The sequence below is a fragment of the Myotis nattereri genome (genome assembly GCF_964212035.1).
Source record: "Myotis nattereri genome assembly, chromosome: 5".
NCBI classification, from domain to species: Eukaryota; Metazoa; Chordata; class Mammalia; order Chiroptera; family Vespertilionidae; genus Myotis; species Myotis nattereri.
In genome coordinates, this window is record NC_138080.1 from 10,570,284 (window position 1) to 10,591,115 (window position 20,832).

Here is a 20,832-nt window from a genome sequence, read left to right on the forward strand (position 1 = left end):
GGGACGCCGAACTACATTTCCCACAAGGCAGCTGGGCAGTGGACGGCATCGGAGTGCGCCAAGCGCAGGCCCGAGGGTGGGGCGGAAGGGAAGGGGCGGTTCCAGCCGATGGAGGCTCTGAGGACGGCGTTGGTTCCCACGATGGGATTGCGGCTCGCCTAGCCTGGAGAGGTCTGTATCGAGACCGTATCCCGACTACCCGAAAGGACCCCTTCGTTAGAGCCGGCGGGTTTCTAATCCCTGGGAGGGAAGAAGGAGACAGCCTTGGCTAAGCCTCACTTTCCTCCTTTGCAGTAAGGGGAGCCCAGAAGAGTCTCTTGCAGTTGTCAGAAGAATGAGAAGAGGTAGTAACGTCTGGAGTAATAGTGGGCACTCCATGAATGGTGGTTACTGTGCCCCCTCCCCTAGCCTGCTCTAAGGGCTTCAAAATTATCACTGTGCACAATGCAGACAAAATCTTCAATTAAATATGTGGCCAGAGTTAGTTTCAGCTAATTCTGCTGCTGGAACTTGGAGAAGTACATGACTTGGGGGCAGATCAATATGATAGAGTGTAATACTTGGTTTTCTAAAAATAACCTCTGCCTGTTTCTGTTGCTGTGACAAAGACCTACCCTTTGACCAAACTTTAGACAGGTTCCTCTGAGCCCTCTTTTCTACTAGCTCTGGTTCTTGGGCCCTGTCCTTGGCCTGTGGAGCTCAGTTTTAGCAAGAATCCTGCTAAATGAGCCTAGGTAGAATCCCCATTCTTAATATCTAATCCAATTCCCATTCCCCTACTCTTGATGTTTAAGTCCTTAGCCTCCCTTTATTTAGCAAAAATCCCCCCAAACTTGATACTTTTGGTAGTTTCCATCCACTGACCCTCTTAATGTGTTCGTTTGCTATAAATCCCCATCTATCTTTGTTGTTTGGGGAGTTGAGTTTGATTTTACTGAAGCTTCTCTCGTTGGCAATAGTACTGAATAAAATATGCTTTCTCATCTCTATTTCTCTTTGAGAACTGTCTGAACTATTTAAAAATATTGAAAAATATGAAACTCTTCACAATTCATTTAAAAGTTTAGGTAACCCAGATACCAAATAAACTATATAAAAAAAAATATATCACTGCACTATAGCAAATACCTTGAACCAAACAATTTTTCCAAAATTACAAGGGCATTCTTACAATAGAAGTTATATCCTATCTAATAAAAGACAAAAAGGGTGATTAATCTTACCTCCGCTACACTTCCCATTGGCTAATCAGGGCGATATGCAAATTAACTGCCAACAAAGATGGCGGTTAATTTGCATATGTGCAATGATGGGAGGCGAAAGGGGAAGGACGGAAGAACGGTGATCGGAAACCCAGGCAGCAGGCAAGAGCTGGGGGGCGCTCAAGGACCATTTCTCTACCAAAACAACTCATTATAGTTACTATATAATTATATAGATACTAGTGGCCCGGTGCATGAAATTCGTGCATGGGGGAGGGTGTGTTCCTCAGCCTGGCCTGCACCCTCTCCAATTTGGGACCCCTCGAAAAATGTCCTGCCAGTTTACAGGGATCGGGCGTAAAACAGCAGTCAGACATCCCTCTTGTAATTCGGGACTGCTGGCTCCTAACCGCTCACCTGCCTGCCTGCCTGCCTGCCTGCCTGATTGCCTCTAACCACTCTGCCTGCCACTGACATACAAAGGTCAGGGATGAAATGACTTCCCAACCACATCTGCAAGTATCCTGGGAAAGGCATTGAGAGGTACAGACAGTCCTCGGGTTACGTCGGATTGGATGTATGTTGTTTCATAGTTACGCCACCATCTCCAATTTATTTATTTTATTTTTTTTTTAAATATATTTTATTGATTTTTCACAGAGAGGAAGGGAGAGAGATAGAGAGTTAGAAACATCGATGAGAGAGAAACATCGATCAGCTGCCTCCTGCACATCTCCTACTGGGGATGTGCCCACAACCAAGGTACATGCCCTTGACCAGAATCGAACCTGGGACCTTTCAGTCCGCAGGCCGACGCTCTATCCACTGAGCCAAACCGGTTTCGGCTCCAATTTATTTATTTTAAAAAAAAAGTTCGTCATTTCAACGTATGTACATATGTGCTCTATTTTTTTTATTATCTATTTACCACAAGTAAAGGTCAGGAATTGTTCTCTTTCTTTAAAAAAATTTTTTTTTACTGTTTCATTACTGCTGTGTATGTGCTCCACATGAGTGATGTAAGTGGGTTCTGACTTACAGCAAAAATGGCGTTACATCACGCCATAGGAATGGACCTCCAACATAACCTGAGGACCTACTCTATAGAAGATCTACCTAATACATAGACACAAACCCAAATAGGCACCCAAAATGAGAAGACAAAGAAACAACGCCCAAATGAAAGTACAGGAGAATTCTCCAGAAGAAGAGATAAATGAAGTAAAGATAAGAAATTTATCTGAAACAGAGCTCAGAGTAATAAAGGTAAAGATGTTCAACAGCATGAGAAAAGATATAGAAACTATAAAAACAGAAATAAAGAATGACATAGCACAAATAAAGAAAACATTGGAAGGAATACACAGCAGATAAGGGGAAGCTGAGGATCGAATCAGTGAATTGGAAGAGTGGGTTGAAAAAACTCACTCAATTAGAAAACCCAAAAGAAAAACAATTAAAAAACAAGAAGACAGCTTAAGGGAGCTGGGAAACATAACAACATGTGAATATCTGGTGTGCCATAAGAGGCAGAAAGGGAGACAGGGATATAGACATGTTTAAAGAAATAACGGAAGAAAATTTCTCTAATCTGATAAAGGAAAAAGTCATACAAGTTCAGGAGGTACAAGGACCCTAAGCAAGAAGAACCTAAAAAGGCCCATGCCTAGACACATCATAATTAAAATGCCAAAAATTAAAGACAAAGAGAGAATCTTAAAGAAAGCAAGAGAAAAACAAATTGTTCTTACAAAAAACTGCCATAAGGCTGACACCTGATTTCTCATCAGAAACTCTACAGGCCAGAAGGGAATGGCATGAAGTACTTAAGGTAATGAAAAGCAAGGATATGACACCAAGGTTACTATATCCAGCAAGGCTCTCATTCAAAATAGACTGTCAAATAAAGAGCTTTCCAGACAAAAAAAATAAAAAAGGCTAAAGGAGTACATCACCACTAAGCCAGCATTACAAGAAATGCTAAAAGGACTGCTGTAATGAAAAGAAGAAACATAGAGAGAAACCTAGGAATACAGAATTAAAATGGCAATAAATATGTGCCTATCAATAATAACCCTAAATGTAAATGGATTAAATGCTCCAATCAAAAGGTATAGGGTAGCTGAATGTGTACAAATCATGACCCAGCTATATTCTGTCTATAAGAGACCCACCTCAAAACAAAAGACTTACACAGAATGAGAGTAAAGGGATGGAAAAAGAATTTTGCAAATGGAAAACATGCAAATGGAAAACAAAAAGAAAAACAAAACTGGAGAAGCAATACTCATATCCAACAAAATAGACTTTAAAATGAAGGCCATCACAAAGATCACTACATAATACTAAAGGGATCAATCCAACAAGAGAATATAACCCTGGTAAACATATATACATGCAACATAAGAACACCTAAATATATTTTTTTAAAAAACTTCTAGAGGATTTTAACAGAGAGATCGACAACAATACAGTCATAGTAGGGGACTTGAACACCCCTCTGACTTCACTGGATAGATCTTCCAGACAAAAACTTAACAAGGAAACAGAGATTCTAAATGATACACTGGATCAGCTGGATTTAATTGACATTTATAGACCATTTCACCCCAAAGCAGCAGAATATATATTCTTCCCAAGTGCACATGGATCATTCACAAAGATAGACCACATGTTAGGACACAAAACAAGTCTCTACAAGTTCAAGAAGACTGAAATCATATCAAGCATCTTCTCAGATCACAGTAGAGTGAATTAGAAATCAACTACTTTAAAAAACACCCAAAACATTCAAACACATGGAGAACAAATAGCATGCTATTAAACACTAGAAGCTCAGTGCACGAATTCATGCATGGGTGGAGTCCCTTGGGGTGACCTGCAGGGATTGGGCCCCAGTGTGCACCCCAGGCTTGCAGCCCCTCCTTGCGCCTCCTGCCTTGCAGCCCCACACCCCTGCTTGGCACCCCACCATGGCCTGGTGCTACCCCCTCACCTGCTCCACCATCCCATCTGTAGGGCAATCGAGCAGGGCCGGGCTCCTTGCCTGGCTCCCTCAGCACCTGGGAGCCGGAGGCAGCCCCGCCCCCTGCCACTGGTCGCCATCTGCTGGGTGATCAGGCCCCTGCTTGCATCCAACTTAGCCTGTTGCCGCTCACTCACCTGCTCCACCAATCCGCTGTGGTCCTGCTGTCGTTGGGGCCCATCGGAGCCAGCAGCACTTTCACTGCTGCCCACTGCCAGTGCGACGTCACCCCCTGTTGGTCAATGCATGTCATAGCGAGTGATCAAAAGACCACCTGAGGGGACAATTTGCATATTAGGCTTTTATTAAATAGGATTGAATGGGTTACCAAGGAGATCAAGAAAGAAATCAAAAACTTCCTTAGAAACAAACAAAAATGAACACACAACAACCAAAAATCCCTGGGACACAACAAAAGCAATCCTGAGAAGAAAGTTCATAGCACTACAGGAATACCTCAAAACACAAGAAAAATCAGCAATATACTATTTAACCCTACAACTTAAAGAACTAGAAAGAGAACAACAAGAAAATCCCAGAATAAGTAGAGGGAAGGAAATAATAAAAATTAGAGCAGAAATAAATAACATAGAGACTAAAAAGTATACGAAAAAAATCAATGAAACCAAGAGCTGGTTCTTTGAAAGTATAAATAAAATCGATAAACCGTCAGCCAGAGTCATCAAGAAACAAAGAGAACCCTAGCTGGTTTGGCTCAGTGGATAGAGCGTTGGCCTGTGGACTGAAGGGTCCCAGGTTCGATTTTCATCAAAGGCACATGCCCGGGTTGTAGGCTCAATCCCCATTAGGGGCCATGCAGGAGACAGCCAATCAATGATTCTCTTTCATTGATGTTCCTATCTCTCTCCCTCTCCCTTCCCCTCTGAAATAAATAAATAAATAAATAAATAAATAAATAAATAAATATTTCTTTTTTTTTTAAAGAAACAAAGAGAGAGTGTTACAGAAAAACCGGAGAAGAACCAAGCAATGCTCAGAGAGTTTGGAGTTACACTTTATTCACCGCGGTGGGCTTAGAGAAAATGAATTCAAATTCTAAGCAGAGCTACAAGCAGAACTTCCCTTTTTATGAAAGAGCCAGCCCTATGTGCACTTAGTGGTTATCTCACTGGTGGCCTTGAAAACTACACAATTCTATCCAATTAAAAAATGCACCTGGCATGGCATTGGGCGTATCTAGTCTCTGGCCTACAAGGTCAGACAGCTAAGTTTATCTTCCTCATTATTCAAGTGCTGGGGTCCAACCCCAGCAGGTCCAGGGGTCTCCAAAGGTGTGGACGGAGTCAGCGAAGAAGGAATGACACGGAGACAGCGTTCAGTTGATCAGCAGCCTCGCCAGGTTCTCTAGTCAGGTTCTCCAGCCAGGCTCTCCAGCTTCTCCAGCCAGGTTTGGTCGCCAGATTCTGTAGCCAGGTTCTGTCTAGGTTCTCCAGCCAAGTTCTGTAGCCAGGTTCTGTCCAGGATCTTTTGCCATGTTCTCTTGCTAGGTTCTGTCTCTAGGTTCTGTGTCCTGTTGTCTTGTTACATCTGTATTTATACCAGTTGATTCCAATCCTATCAATCTCTATTCCAAAGGTTAGGGCGTTTCTTATCTCCATTCCAGGGAGTAAAGATTATGTAGCTTAAGCATGATTGTTCATAGCTAAAGTGATTAACTACCCGCCTGGCACTTAGTTAAGGGGTTTTATTCCCTCCCTAACTTCAGGGGAAAATCCCTACCTGGGGAAACAACCTTTCTCGGAGAGGTGACCTTGGTTAAAACACATAGTGCCAAGAAGGTGAGCAAACATATTAAGAACAGTATGCCATATACGCCAGGTCCCTTGAAACATATGCTGTGCAGATGTATCTTCCCTGCAGCAAGGATGGACCAGCTCCCGGCATTCAAGCAGACTAAAGCAGGCTAGAAAGCAAAGCTATTTTTTAGAATAAGAGGCCATCTAAAGAATAGCAGAGAATTCCAAACAGTAGTTTTACAAAATAGGGGTTAGCCTTCTCAAGAGGACCCAAATAAATAAAATCAGAAACAAAGTGGAGAAGTAACCACTGACACCACAGAAATACAAATGATTGTAAGAAAATACTAAGAACAACTATATGCCAACAAGCTGGACAATGTGGATGAAATAGACAAATGCCTAGAAAAATATAATCTCCCAAAACTGTATCAGGAGGAATCAGAAAACCTGAATAAGCCAATAACAACTGATGAAATAGAAGCAGTAACCAAAAAAACTCCCACCAAACAAAAGCCCAGGTCCAGAAGGCTTCACAGGGGAATTTTATCAAACAAGAACTAACACCTATACTCCTCAAACTATTACAGAAAATCCAAGAAAAAGGAACACTTCCAAGTTCTTTTTATGAGGCCAGCATGATCCTAATTCCAAAACCAGATAAAGATACTACAAAGAAAGAGAATTACAGGCCAATATCCCTGATGAACATAGATGCAAAAATCCTCAAGAAAATATTAGCAAATCACATCCAGCAATATATTTAAAAGATCATACACCATGATCAAGTGGGATTTATTCCCAGAATGCAAGGCTGGTACAATATTTGCAAATCAATAAACGTGATACATCACATAAATAAATTGAAAGACAAAAATCACATGATCATATCAATAGATGCAGAGAAAGCATTCGACAAAATCCAATACTCATTTTTGATAAAAACTCTCAGCAAAACGGGAATAGAGGGAGCATATCTTAACATGATAAAGGCCATATATGACACACCTACAGCAAACATCATACTCAATGTACAAAAATCTAAAAGCATTTCCCCTAAGAACAAGAACAAGACAGGGATGTCTGCTTTCACCACTATTATTCAACATAGCACTGAAAGTCCTAGCCACAGCAATCAGACAAGAAGAAGAAATTAAAGGCATCCAAATTGGAAAGGAGGAAGTAAAACTTTCATTATTCACAGATGTCATGATATTGTACATAGAAAACCCTAAAGACTCCACCAAAAACTACTAGATTTAATAAATTAATTTGGCAATGTAGCAGGATACAAAATCAGCACCCAAAATCTATGACTTTTTTATACACCAATAATAAATTTTCAGTGAGAAACTAAACAAACAATCCCATTTACCATTGCAACAAAAAATTAAGATACTTAGGAATAAACTTAACGAAGGAAGTAAAAGACTTGTATGCAGAAAACTACAGGACAGTGAAAAAAGTGATTAAGCCAGGCAGGCATGGTTCAGTGGTTGAGCATCAAACTATGAACCTGGAGATCACAATTCAATTCCCAGCCAGGGCACATGCCCGAGTTGTGGGCTCAATCTCTAGTGTGGAGAATGCAGGAGGCAGCCAATCAATGATTCTCTCTCATCATTGATGTTTCTCTCTCTCCCGCTCCCTTCCTCTCTGAAATCAATAAAAATATTTTTTTAAAAGGTTAAAAAAAATAGAGGAAGATATAAACAGGTAAAAAAAAAAAAAATCGCCGAAACCGGTTTGACTCAGTGGATAGAGCGTCGGCCTGCGGACTGAGAGGTCCCGGGTTCGATTCCGATCAAAGGGCATGTACCTGGGTTGCGGGCATATCCCCAGTGGGAGATGTGCAGGAGGCAGCTGATCGATGATTCTCTCTCATCGATGTTTCTAACTCTCTATCTCTCTCCCTTCCTCTCTGTAAAAAATCAATAAAATATATTTTAAAAAATATATATATACCAAGTGTAATGGATTGGTAGGATTAACATCATTAAAATGTCCATACTACCGAGACAATCTACAGATCCAACACAATCTATATTAAAATACCAATGGCATATTTCACAGAGCTAGAACAAATACTCCAAAAATCTGTATGGAATCAAAAAAGACCCGGAATAGCTGCAGCAATCTTGAAAAAGAAGAACAAAGTTGGAGAAATCAAAATACCAGATATCAAGTTATACTACAAAGCCACCATAATCAAAACAGCCTGATACTGGCACAAGAACAGGCATATAGATCAATGGAACAGAACAGAGACCACAGAAATCAACCCAAGCCAATACGCTCAATTAATACTTGACAAAGGAGGCAAGAGCATACAATGGAGTCAAGAGAGTCTCTTCAATAAATGGTGTTGGAAAAATTGGACCAAAAAAATGGAACTAGATCACCAACTTACACCATACACAAAATAAACTAAAAATGGGTAAAAGGCTTAAATATATCTTTTTAATATATTGCTGGATTCAAACAGCAAAATCTCAGACATCTCTTGTAGCAATATGTTTATGGATACATCCCCTCGGGCCATGGTCGGCGAACCGCAGCTCGGGAGCCACATGCGGCTCTTTGGCCCTTTGAGTGTGGCTACGAAGTTTCAATCTCACTGTCCGTGCTTGCCCGCACGTGGTATTTTGTGGAAGAGCCACACTCAAGGGGCCGCAGTTTGCCAACCACTGCCCTAGGGCAAAGGAAACTAAGGAGAAAATAAACAAATGGACTACATCAAAATAAAATGCTTTGGCATAGAAAAAAATAAAAAACCATCAACAACAAAAAAAGGGAGCCCATTATATGGGAGAACATATTTGGCAATGATACATTTGATAAAGGGTTAATATCCAAAATATATAAGAAACTCATACAACTTAACAAAAGGAAGAACAATCCAATTTAAAAAATGGGTAAAGGACCTAAATAGACACTTCTCCAAAGAGGGCATACAGATGGCCAAGAGATGTATGAAAAAATGCTCAAAGTCATTGATCATCAGAGAGACGCAAATTAAAACTACAATGAGATATCACTTCACACCAGTCAGAATGGCTACCGTCAACAAACCAACAAATGACAAGTGCTGGTGAGGATGTGGAGAAAAGGGAACCCTAGTACACTGCTGGTGGGGATGCAGACTGGTGCAGCCACTGTTGAAATAATTTTTGGAGTTTCCTCAAAAAATTAAATATGGAACTGCCATTTGACCCAGTGATCTCACTTCTAGGAATATATCATAAGAAACCCAAAACACCAATCAGAAAGAATGTATGCACCCCTATGTTCATAGCAGCACAGTTTACAATGGTTAAGATCTGGAAACAGCCCACGTGCCCATCAATAGATGAGTGGATAAAAAAGTTATGGTACATTTATACCATGGAATACTTTGCAGCAATAAAAAAGAAGATTCTCTTGCCCTTTGAGACAGCATGGAGGGACCTGGAAAGTATCATGATAAGTGAAATAGGTCAGTCGAAGAAAGACAAGTATCACATGATCACACTCATATGTGAAATCTAAGTAACAAAATAAACTGATGAATGGAGTGGGTCCAGAGACATGGAAGCATGAAACAGTGCAGAATCTTGGAAGGAAAGTAGGGGAGGATGGGCAGATGGGAGGTACTCAACCAAAGACCTTGTATGCATATATGCATAGCCCATGGACACAGACAATAGGGTGCTAAAGGCCTGGGAGGGTGCGGGGCAGGATGGAGAGGATCAATGGTTGGGGGAGGGGACATGTGTAAAGAAAAATACAAAACAAAAATTTTAAAAATGTGTGTTGGCCGAGGCCGGTTTGGCTCAGTGGATAGAGCGTCTGCCTGCAGACTGAAGGGTCCCAGGTTCGATTCCGGTCAAGGGCATGTACCTGGGTTGCAGGCACATCCCCAGTAGGAGATGTGCAGGAGGCAGCTGATCGATGTTTCTCTCTCATCGATGTTTCTGACTATCTCCCTCCCTTCCTCTCTCTAAAAAATCAATAAAATATATTTTTTAAAAAAATGTGTGTTGGATTTTGTCTAATGCTTTTTCTATGTTTATTGATATGATCATGTGTTTTTTGTCTTTCAATTTGTTTATGTGATGTATCACATTTATTGGTTTGAATATTGCGCCAGCCTTGCATCCCTGGAATAAAGCCCACTTGGTCATGATGTATGATCTTTTTAATATATTTCTGGATTCAATTTGCTAGTATTTTGTTGAGGATTTTAGTATTTATGTTCATCAGGATATTGGCCTGTAATTCTCTTTCTTTGTAGTGTCTTTATCTGGTTTTGGAACTGGGATCATGCTGGCCTCATTAAAAGAACTTGGAAGTGTTCTTTCCTCTTGGATTTTTTGGAGAAGGTGGGGTGGGGGCGTGGGCAAGGCAGTTATATATATATATATTTTTTTACTCCCTTAACAAATAAGCCAGCCGTCTCAAAGTGCTTCTCATTAATTCTGGGAAGGCCAAAACAAAGTAAAAAGGGAACTTGAGAATTAATCTATACCAAGATAGTCAACAGGGGAATTTTGATACCTATAGACAGGAGGGTACATAACGCCTTGAACCCCCACCCAACTCGCTCCTCAAATTAGCTGAATGATACCTATCTACACTCCAAGCCAGATGAAATGAAATAGATTCACTTGCCTTCCCTCTTTAGTAAATTGCTTGCTTTAATAAGTTGGCATTATCACAGCGCAATCAGAGTCTATTATTTAAATTCATTTACTCAAGAAGACAACAACGGGAAGAGGATAGCCCTCTCTCTCTGACTCAGGCGGCTGTCCAGTGACACCTTTTCTAGGGTCTCTGAGCTGCTTGTAACAAAGCCATCCTATTGGTTACTTTAGGTCATTGAGTTTGTAAGGCCGCCATACAGGCCTCCCTTGAGCTTGTTAAGTTTAGTATGTGGCCACACTATCTTGCACCCAAGTAACTGCTGTTGTTCCAGAACTTCAGGAGGAGGTCATGGAGAAGAGAGTACAAGAAAATGATTAGTCACTCTTAAATGTCCCAATCTGGGCCCCAGTCACTGAGCCACTGCTGAGAACTCCGCAACCTTCCTCTGCGCCCCCCTTGCGTTCTGCCTGCTCCTTCACACACACACACACACACACACACACACACACACACACACACACACCCTCTGCTGCAGCCTTCCACCAGCTGTTTCTACCAAGGAAAAGGAATCATGTCATATGTCCGCTATCCAGAACCTCCACTCTTTCAACCCCTTTGCTGATGCAAGTAGGGCGATACACCCAAGTTACTGCTTTTGTTCCAGAACTTCCAGCTAGCCCTGAAGATTATACTCATTCAAGAATTCAACAGAGAAATTGCAGAAGACCCTTACTATTGTCCAAGGGCTCAATGATGATTACAATCAAAAGAAACTAGTTGAGACATTTAAGAAGAAAATTGCCTTCAATGGTACTGTAATTGAGCATATAGAATATGGAGAAGTAATTCAGCTACAGGGTGACCAGTGTAAGAACATATGCCAGTCCCTCATGGAGATTGGACTGGCGAAGGACACCAGCTGAAGGTTCCTGGGTTTTAAGTGCTTTTGGCTCACTGAAGCGTAAGTGAAGGTTTCCTTGCAATGAGTAGCATTTCCCTTCTGTCCCTTGTCAAAAGTTTAAAAACTCACAGTTTGTATAATGTAACCATTTTGGGTCTGCTTTTAACTTGGACTAGTGTAACTCCTTCATGCAATAAGCTAAAAAGAGCCATAAAGATAGATAGATGATAAATCAGTGATGGTGAACTTTTTGAGCTCTTCGTGTCAGCATTTTGAAAAACCCTAACTTAACTCTGGTGCCATGTCACATATAGAAATGTTTTGATATTTTCAACCATAGTAAAACAAAGATTTATATTTTTGATATTTATTTTATATATTTAAATGCCATTTAACAAAGAAAAATCAACCAGAAAAATGAGTTCGTGTGTCACCTCTGACACGCTTGTCATAGGTTCACCATCACTGTGATAGATGATAGATAATAGAAGATAGATAGATGATAGATTGATAGATGATAGATAGATAGATAGATAGATAGATAGATAGATATCCCAGTCTGGAAATGACATGGTTCATCCAGTCTCTGCCCATCCATTCATCAGGCGTGGTTCTAACCCACCATTCAGAAAAAACACATGAACACAACCTGAATTTACTTCAGTTCCCCTGGATACTGAAGACAAGGATTTCAATGCAAGCAGTATCATCCTCAGACAACACCAGGAGGGAAGTAGGAAAGTGACACAGGGAAGAGAGGACACCATAAGAAAGAATTGGCATTATTGAGCAGGTGACTGCTAAAGGCATCTGGGGCAATCATGTGCAACATGCCTCGGAGTTTTCTAGGTCAAGAGCAGAGAGTGTTGGGTTCTTGTCCCCTAATTCACATCTGTCATTGAGATGTATCCCATTCAGCACAACAATAATAACACAATATGGTGAGCAGAATAATGTTCCCCTAAAAATGCCCATGTCCTAATCCCCAGAACCTGTGGATGTGTTAGCGACATGGAAAAATGAGAGTGAAGGTTGCAGATAGTGTTATACTATAAATCAGAAGATGCCTTAATCAATAAGCCAAATTTATTTGGAGTCCTATTCAGTTTTGCTAGCCTTAGCAGGCCCAGAGGAACTCTTGCTTCTCAAATTCTGGGGCCCAATATAGTGGAAGTCTTTTCCATTTATATGTTTTTCAGCTCTTTGTTTTCCAAATTTGGAATGAGACTTCCGGACCTTCTGAGAAAAGTCCTGTTTGCTGGGACAGAGCTGTGAGACCATATCTCAGGGCCTGGCCTGGCGCCAGCACTGACAACTCTGTCTGGGGCATATTTTATGGCCTCTCTGGAGTGGGGAGTAGTTTTATTTTACCTATTATTTAAGTAAGCAAATGTTTACAGAGTAGCAGGGTTAAAATTTTAAACAGCAATTTTTACCCAAGGTTGAGGTGACTATACTTCAATAGAATTAGGGTTCCTAATCCACTGACCTTAAAATAGTAAGGTCATATGAAATTATCCAGTGGCCCCAATGTAATAGCAAAGGTCCCTTAAATGTGGACGAGGAGGCAAAGGGTCAGTGTTTGAGCAGTGCAAAGTAAGAAAGATCCATGTCGTTGTTGACTTTGAAGGTGTTGGAAGGGGCCACCAGCCAAGGAGTGCAGGCCGCCTCAAGCAGCTGGGAAAAGCAAGAAAACACATTGTCCCCCAGAACCTCCAGAAAGAAACACAGCCCTGTCAACACCTTGATTTCAACATCATGAGACTCGTTTGGGTCTGACTTCCAGAACTATAAGATAATGAATTTGAATTGTCTTATGTCAGTAAGTTTGTGGTGATTTGGTACAGTATCAACTGAAAACGAATGCACATACCTGAAATAATGTTTTTTCAAAATGCATACAAAGAAAATCATAAAATTTTGCTGAAGAATATTTTAAAGGTACCTGAATAAATAACTGGTTCATGAATGAATGAGTAAATAGACAGACAGACATATACACACACATGTATATTCCCTAACCAAAATTACAAACTGATTCAGAATTGTTTCTAGGAAATAAAATGCGAGTAGTAGAAAGAAACATTAAGAGAAGACAATGTCGTGGTGTAAATCAACTATATTATAGAACTGTAGTAACTAAAACATTGGCAAGTAAGTTCAATGCAGGCATAATGCAGTGTGTGACTTTATTAAGAGGATGTCGTGCGGGCTGACTGGGGGCACTAAGACTATTAATAGAAGAGAGATCGTCTACAGCCTTTGGAGGGAGAAAGGGTTCTCAGAATCTCAAGATCTCAAAGATTTCAGTTCAGGAGGAATAAAAACAAAAGTGGGTGGGACCAGAGAGGACCTAGCAAAGTATATGGCCAAATTGCCTGATCCTGGAGACTGAACAGGGTGCAGGGGTGAGAGTGGGGGACAGTGGCCCTCAGAGGCCTGGGCACAGAGCTGGGGGCTTCTCGCAGATCCAGAAGTGTTCTTCACTACATTTGTTATCATTCCAGCCATCACCGGACAGTTCCGCACAGTCCTCCTCTCCTTGATTGTTAGGTTCCCCTTTTTTCCAGAAGCTGTGAACATCATCAAAGCTATGAGTTCCCTCCCCAACCCAAAGCCAACTCCCCAACCCACCCTTGGACCAGCTGGTCCATGGCCTTTGGTAACAAATTTCTAAGGATCAGCTAGAGAGGATGGTGAATTCAGAGACAGGGTTTTCAAAATGTGGGTTCAAATACCACCTCCCTCAATCAGTGCTAGCAAAATAAAAACACAGATTCCTGGGCCCATATATAGACTTAGAGAATCAAATCCCCCACCCCACCATGGTGGACTCAGGACTCTGCCTCTCAAGCCACTTTTTTGGGTGATACTTTCCAACCCCAGAGTCTGAGCAACCCTGGCTTTAGGTGCAGGTCTCTTCCCTACCCTCCCACTCCAAGGCCATTGTCGCTGGCAAGTCACCTGAGATGCAAGTGTGTGTTGTCCACCCATTGCCAGGACCCTTCATTGTGTTTGTCACTGAGGCCGATCCAGGTGCTTTTATCATTTCTGATATCCCAAGATTTCAGGAATTTCTGAAGGTGAGGGAGGCATGGGGTATCAGGAGGAAGATTAGTGAAGGCCACCCATCCCATGTCTGCCCACATTCTCATGGTCCCCTGCCTCCCACAGAAGTCTTTCTGTGTCCTAGACTTTATCCCCTACTTAAGTTGTATGCATTCACATGTGCATTAATGCTGTGGATGTGTGGAAATGTATTAATTTATGTCTCAATTCACTTATGTGTCAAGGGAGAAATTACTCTGAGTTTCCTTTCTTTACATACATAGACAGCACTTTTACATGACCTTCCCAAGTCCATCATGGTTTCTCCTCCAGAAAGCCTTCCCTGACTGCATCACCCCCAAACCTCCATCTCTCAAAGGGCAGAAGAGAGTGGCAGAAGGCTTTGTGTTGACCTGGCCCAGCCCCAGACAGGACCCTTGCCTGGCATACCTGCTCCTCAGCATTGTTAATGACCACTAGCTGGGCCCTCATGTCCTCACAGGCAGAGACAGAAGCATCCCAGGTGCTCTGAATCTTGGAGAAGATATAACAGCTTCCCTGGAAGAAGTCCCAATTCCAGGGGCAGCGACGGCACAGGCCAGCTGGGGAGCAGGGACGAGGTTGGGACAGTTGGGGAGACAGGTTGCTAGGCTCCCAGGCCCCCAACACGGCATCAGATATGGGAAATCCAGGGCCAGGCCCCTTTGTCCAGCTATCAGCTCAGTCTCCAAGAAACCCATGAGAAAGATCCCATTCTTCCCTGCCATTTTCAGAATGGCAGCCATGGGAGGTGAGCCTCAGCCCCACCTATAACCCCCCAACTCCCTCCTGACCTTGATGTCTGAACCTTACTCAGGGTGGCATTCATCTTGCTCAGCTGATGGAGGATCTCCTCCAGGTCTGATTGCAAAACAACCACTGAAAGAAGAAGACTTCAGTTATTAAGCACCTACTGTGTGCTTGGTGCAGAGAGGGCCCCATGATTTCTGCATCTCATGGTAACCGCAACAGCCCATTATACAAACAAGAAAAGTGAGCCTTAGGCAGTGACTTGCCCAACATCCTGGCCCCCCGGACCTCACACAGGGATCCAATCTCCTCCCCCACTCCTGCCTGCCCTCTACCTCACAGCGGTGGCTCGTCCAAGGTCACGCAGCTCAGAGCCCTTCCCATTCCAGAACCCAGCCTCCAACCCCTCACCCGGGCTGTGGCTCTCCTGATCATCCACCTCTCTTGGCAGGGATTGTTGGATCCTGGAGACTACAAAAGAGCAGAGAATTCCCCTTAACTGAGTGCCTACAGTATGTCTGATCCTGTGACACCTTTGGTTTCAAGATCTGAGAACCTAACCCTCGCTCCATAAACCCACCTGGAGGAAAATGAGCTGCATTTCACAGATAAGGAAAAGGGCTCAGAGAGAGGTAGTAACCAGCCCACAGTCACACAGGAGATGACAAAGAGTCCAAATATCCCAGCCCTAGTGGTTTTGAGGACTGTGGAAAAGGGAAAAGACCAACCCAGAGGGAAAACCCCAAGAGGCTCAGGACTCCCAGCCCCTAGCCCCAAACTCACCTTGAATCAGGGTGATCAGCATGAGCATGAAGAGACCCAAAGAGATGAGGAGCAGTATCAGAAGCAGAGGGGCCCGGGTTAGACACTCTGTTACAGAATGGGCAGAGCTGGGATCTAGGGACAGAACATGCCTCAACCCACCCATGCTGGAGGTGGCCTCCCAGCTGCCCCCTTCCCCAAGTGCTTGCTCCTGAACCACCCATCCCAGTACCTGGCAAACTTCTTGAGATCCTCAACAGCCCAAGGTCTTTCTCAGGTGATCTCTGGCCTTGAAATATCTCCCTCTCCTCTGAACAGGACAGAATGTATTCATCTGAGCTTCAAAGCCCTAATGGAGACCATACCCTCTTCCCTCCTTGCAGGCTGGAGGCCAGACCTGGACTCCCCCAGGACCCTGGAGCCCTGGCCTCCCCACCATTACCCCATAATGGGGGCTCAGCCTCATCAGGGCCACCTGGTTCCTTGGGGACACACATCTCTGCCATCCTCTTCTCCCCTCTGTTCTTCTGTCCAGCTCCTCCCTGGACTATGGTTTTTATAACCTCATGAATTTCCTCAGCAGCCCCTCCAGGGGCTATTCCTCCCAAAGTCAGGAAGAAGAATGAGGAACTATGTGGGGACACCACTTCCTCTTGGAAAAGTTGGGGGTAGAGATGAAATGCCTGACACAGCTATGAGAGAAGTCATTTAGGGTGGGGCAGAAGCTTGAGGTCAATGCTAGTGTCAAAAGGCACTGCTCCAACCCCCACCTAATCCTGGGAACTTCGGCCCCACCTTATCAAAGCCTCAGTTTCCTCATCTGTAAAATGGGACAATTACTCTGCTTCATACTGTTAATGTGAAGTCTAATACAGTGCACTAGTAATGGTTATAAATTTCCTATCTCAATGATAAATACTCAGTAGAAATGGCACTTAGCACATACACACCCCAGAACCCTGTGCTGTGCATTCTACCTTGCTGCAACAAATAAGAAACCACAGGTGTGCTCCTGGTGGTCTTCGGCTGAGGAGCACTGACAGAAAAAGGTCGTTATTGTCCTGCTTTAGAGATGAGGACAGAAATAGAGAGGGCAGAAACTGCCTGAGGTCGCACAGCCTGTAAGTGATGGGCTGGGAGTTAGAACCAGGCAGGTGGACCTCTGAGTCCCTGCTTAACCACTGCACGAAGCAGGTACCCTTTCCATTTTGTAATTACTATCTTGTAGAGAGTTTCTTTGAAACTATGTGTATCAAGTTTTGAATTTATTTATGTATGAACTCCTGATTTCCTATCTGATTCAGTCAGTTTTATGTTACTATCTTTAATTTTTTAAATATACTTTTATTATTGATTTCAGAGAGGAAGGGAGAGGGAGATAGAAATATCAAGGATGAGAGAGTATCATTGATAGGCTACCTCCTGCATGCCCCACACTGGGGATTGAGCCCACAATCCGGGCATGTGCCTTGACGGGGAATCAAATCATGACCTCCAGGTTCATAGGTTGATGCTCAACCATTGAGTCACATCAGATGGACACTATCTTTAATTTTAATCTAAAGTGAATTTCTTTGTCCAATAGTGGGGCAAAGGTGTAATGGCTACTATAAGGAGAAGTTCTCTTCAGACCAAAGAACAAAGCAGGCAACTCCATAGAAATACCAATTTATTATAGTATTATTTACTTACAGGAAGATTAGGCTGGAGCAGAGCAGACAACCCAGCAGTCTGTGCAAATTATTCTTTATGTCCTAACCAGTTTGGCTCAGTGGATAGAGCATCGGCCTGCAGACTGAAAGGTCCCAGGTTCGGTTCCGGTCAAGGGCATGTACCTTAGTTGCGAGCACATCCCCAGTAGGAGGTGTGCAGGAGGCAGCTGATTGGTGTTTCTCTCTCATTGATGTTTCTAACTCTCTATCCCTCTCCCGTCCTCTCTGTAAAAAAATCAATAAAATATATATTTTTTTAAAAATTAATCTTTACTACCAGACCCCTGTCACAGTACTTTTTTATAGTATAACTCAGGTCCTGATGATTGACAAGACAAAGGGACAGAGAATGCAGTAGTGCCATACCTCCTGATGGTCTTGTGACAGGTGATTTCTTAAATCAGTACTATCACCAGTTTGATATTTATCTGTTGTCATGACATTGTGGCCACTACTAACAAAATTTTATGGCTACATTTTAAAGAACACATATAGCCAAAACCAGTTTGGCTCAGTGGATAGAGCGTTGGCCTGCAGACCGAAAGGTCCCAGGTTTGATTCCGGTCAAGGACATATACCTGGGTTGAGGGCACATCCCCAGTGGGGGATGTGCAGGAGGCAGCTGATCGATGTTTCTCTCTCATTGATGTTTCTGACTCTCTATCTCTCTCCCTTCCTCTCTGTAAAAAATCAATAAAATATATTTAAAAAATAAAAAATAAAGAGCACATATAATCATCAACTAGAAGGCTTTGATGTGCTTGTTAAGGATAGTGAAGTTGATCACAGCATAAAACTTAAAAATGAAATGAAATCTGGATGCAGAGATGGAGTTGGTTTTGCTCACATCTAAATCTATGTACTCTATAGACAGCATATAATTAGGTCATTTTTATCCATTCTGTCAATCTCTGCCTTTGAATTGGAGAGTTTAATCCATTTATATTTAATGTAATTACTGACAAGGAAAGGTTTATATCTGCCATTTTGCTATTTGGCTTTTATATCCCCTACTAGAGGCCCAGTGCATGAAATTCGTGCATGGGTGGGGTCCTAGGCCTGGCCGGCGATCAGAGGCGATTGAGGTCTTCTGGCTGCCAGCTGCTGGCCCGGGCCTTCCTTTCTTCTATGCCATCCCCTAGTGGTCAGTGCAAGTCATAGTGAGTGATCAAACTCCTAGTCTCCCGGTCAAATTCCCAAGGGGACAATTTGCATATTAGGCTTTTATGTATATAGATATCTTTTTCTTCTTCAGTTCCTCCATTACTATCTTCTTTTGTATTAAATAGATATTTTCTAGTGTGTCATTTAAATTCTCTTGTTTGTTTTACTACATATTTTTTAATTATTTCCTTAGTGTTTGTCCTGGGATTACTTTTAACATCTTAATTTATAACAATCTAGTTAATATTAATAACAACTTACTTTTAATAGTATGCAAAACTTTGCTCCTATATAGTTTCATTTCTCCCGCCCTTTATGCTGCTTTTATCACAAATTACATCCTTATACATGTGTGCTCATCAACTTTGGTTTCTAATTATTGCATTATACAGTTGTTTTTTAAATCATATGGGGGAGGAAGGAATAACAAACAAAAATGTTTTATATTTACCTGTGTAGTTACCTTTATTGGTACTTTATATTTCTTCATGTAGATTCACATTATTGTCTAGATTCATATTTCATCCTGAAAGACTCCATTCATTTCTTTTATTGGTAAAATACACATAACATAAAACTTACCATTTAAACTATACACTTCAATAGCATTTAGTACATTCATATGGTTGTAAATGCTGTGCAGCCATCACTAGCTAGTTCCAGAACATTTTCTTTCTTTTTTAAAAAATTTATTTATTTATTTATTTATTTTTATTATTAATTAAAGTTTTATTGTTCAGATTATTACATTTGTTCCTCTTTCCCCCACCCCCCATAACTTCCCTTCACCCAGTTCCCACCCCACCCTCCTCCCTCACTCCCAACCCACTGTCCTCATCCATAGGTGCACGATTTTTGTCCAGTCTCTTCCCGCATCCCCCTAACCCCTTTCCCCTCCCCAAGAATAGCCAGTCCACTCTCTTTCTATGCCCCTGATTCTTTTATAATCACCAGTTCATTCTGTTCATCAGATTATTCACTTGATTTTCAGGTTCACTTGTAGATAGATGTGTATTTGTTGTTCATAATTTGTATCTTTACCTTCTTCTTCTTCTTCCTCTTCTTAAAGGATACCTTTCAGCATTTCATATAATACTGGTTTGCTGGTGATGAACTCCTTTAGCTTTTCCTTATCTGTGAAGCTCTTTATCTGACCTTCAATTCTGAATGATAGCTTTGCTGGATAAAGTAATCTTGGTTGTAGGTTCTTGGCATTCATCACTTGGAATATTTCTTGCCACTCCCTTCTGGCCTGCAAAGTTTCTGTTGAGAAATCAGCTGACAGTCGTATGGGTACTCCCTTGTAGGTAACTGACTGTCTTTCTCTTGCTGCCTTTAAGATTCTCTCTTTGTCTTTTGCTCTTGGCATTTTAATTATGATGTGTCTTGGTGTGGTCCTCTTTGGATTCCTTTTGTTTGGGGTTCTCTGCACTTCCTGGACTTGTAAGTCTATTTATTTCACCAGATAGGGGAAGTTTCCTGTCATTATTTCTTTAAATAGGTTTTCAATGTCTTGCTCTCTCTCTTCTTCTGGCACCCCTATAATTCGGATGTTGGTACACTTGAAGCTGTCCCAGAGGCTCCTTACACTATCTTCATATTTTCGGATTCTTTTTTCATTTTGCTTTTCGGGTTGGGTGTTTTTTGCTTCTTCGCATTTCAAATCTTTGACTTGATTCTTGCGCTCCTCTGGTCTGCTGTTGGGAGTCTGTATAATATTCTTTATTTCAATCAGTGTATGCTTAATTTCTAGTTGGTCCTTTATCACAACATCGAGGGTCTCATTAGATTTCTTGTAGATCTCATTAAGTTTATCGGTGGCTTCTAGAAAGTTCTTGAAAAACCTTAA

At 42.0% G+C, this 20,832-nt stretch overlaps 1 protein-coding gene and 1 pseudogene across 9 annotated transcripts; one reads left to right on the forward strand and one right to left on the reverse strand.

Moving 5' to 3' along the window:
• Positions 1–11,185: 11,185 nt before the first annotated feature.
• Positions 11,186–11,547, forward strand: LOC308520325 (eukaryotic translation initiation factor 1-like; annotated as a pseudogene). Its single transcript has one exon. The product of its transcript is annotated as a eukaryotic translation initiation factor 1-like (transcript).
• A 2,063-nt stretch (positions 11,548–13,610) lies between these two features.
• On the reverse strand, positions 13,611–16,680 carry LOC308520430 (CD209 antigen-like protein 2). Of its 8 annotated transcripts, none has more exons than XM_081092983.1 (8): positions 16,603–16,639; positions 16,340–16,417; positions 16,129–16,242; positions 15,757–15,816; positions 15,409–15,474; positions 15,007–15,158; positions 14,473–14,585; positions 13,611–14,081 (listed from the first exon to the last, which is right to left on the reverse strand). In XM_081092983.1, exons 3-8 carry the CDS (start codon positions 16,154–16,156, stop codon positions 13,940–13,942), a joined length of 561 nt encoding a protein of 186 aa, XP_080949109.1. In that variant the 5' UTR covers positions 16,157–16,242; positions 16,340–16,417; positions 16,603–16,639; the 3' UTR covers positions 13,611–13,939. The 8 variants fall into 8 exon arrangements, with proteins under 8 accessions (XP_080949109.1, XP_080949105.1, XP_080949104.1 ...); XM_081092979.1 differs by having other exon boundaries at positions 16,129–16,215; positions 16,583–16,633; XM_081092978.1 differs by having other exon boundaries at positions 16,583–16,633.
• Positions 16,681–20,832: the final 4,152 nt, after the last annotated feature.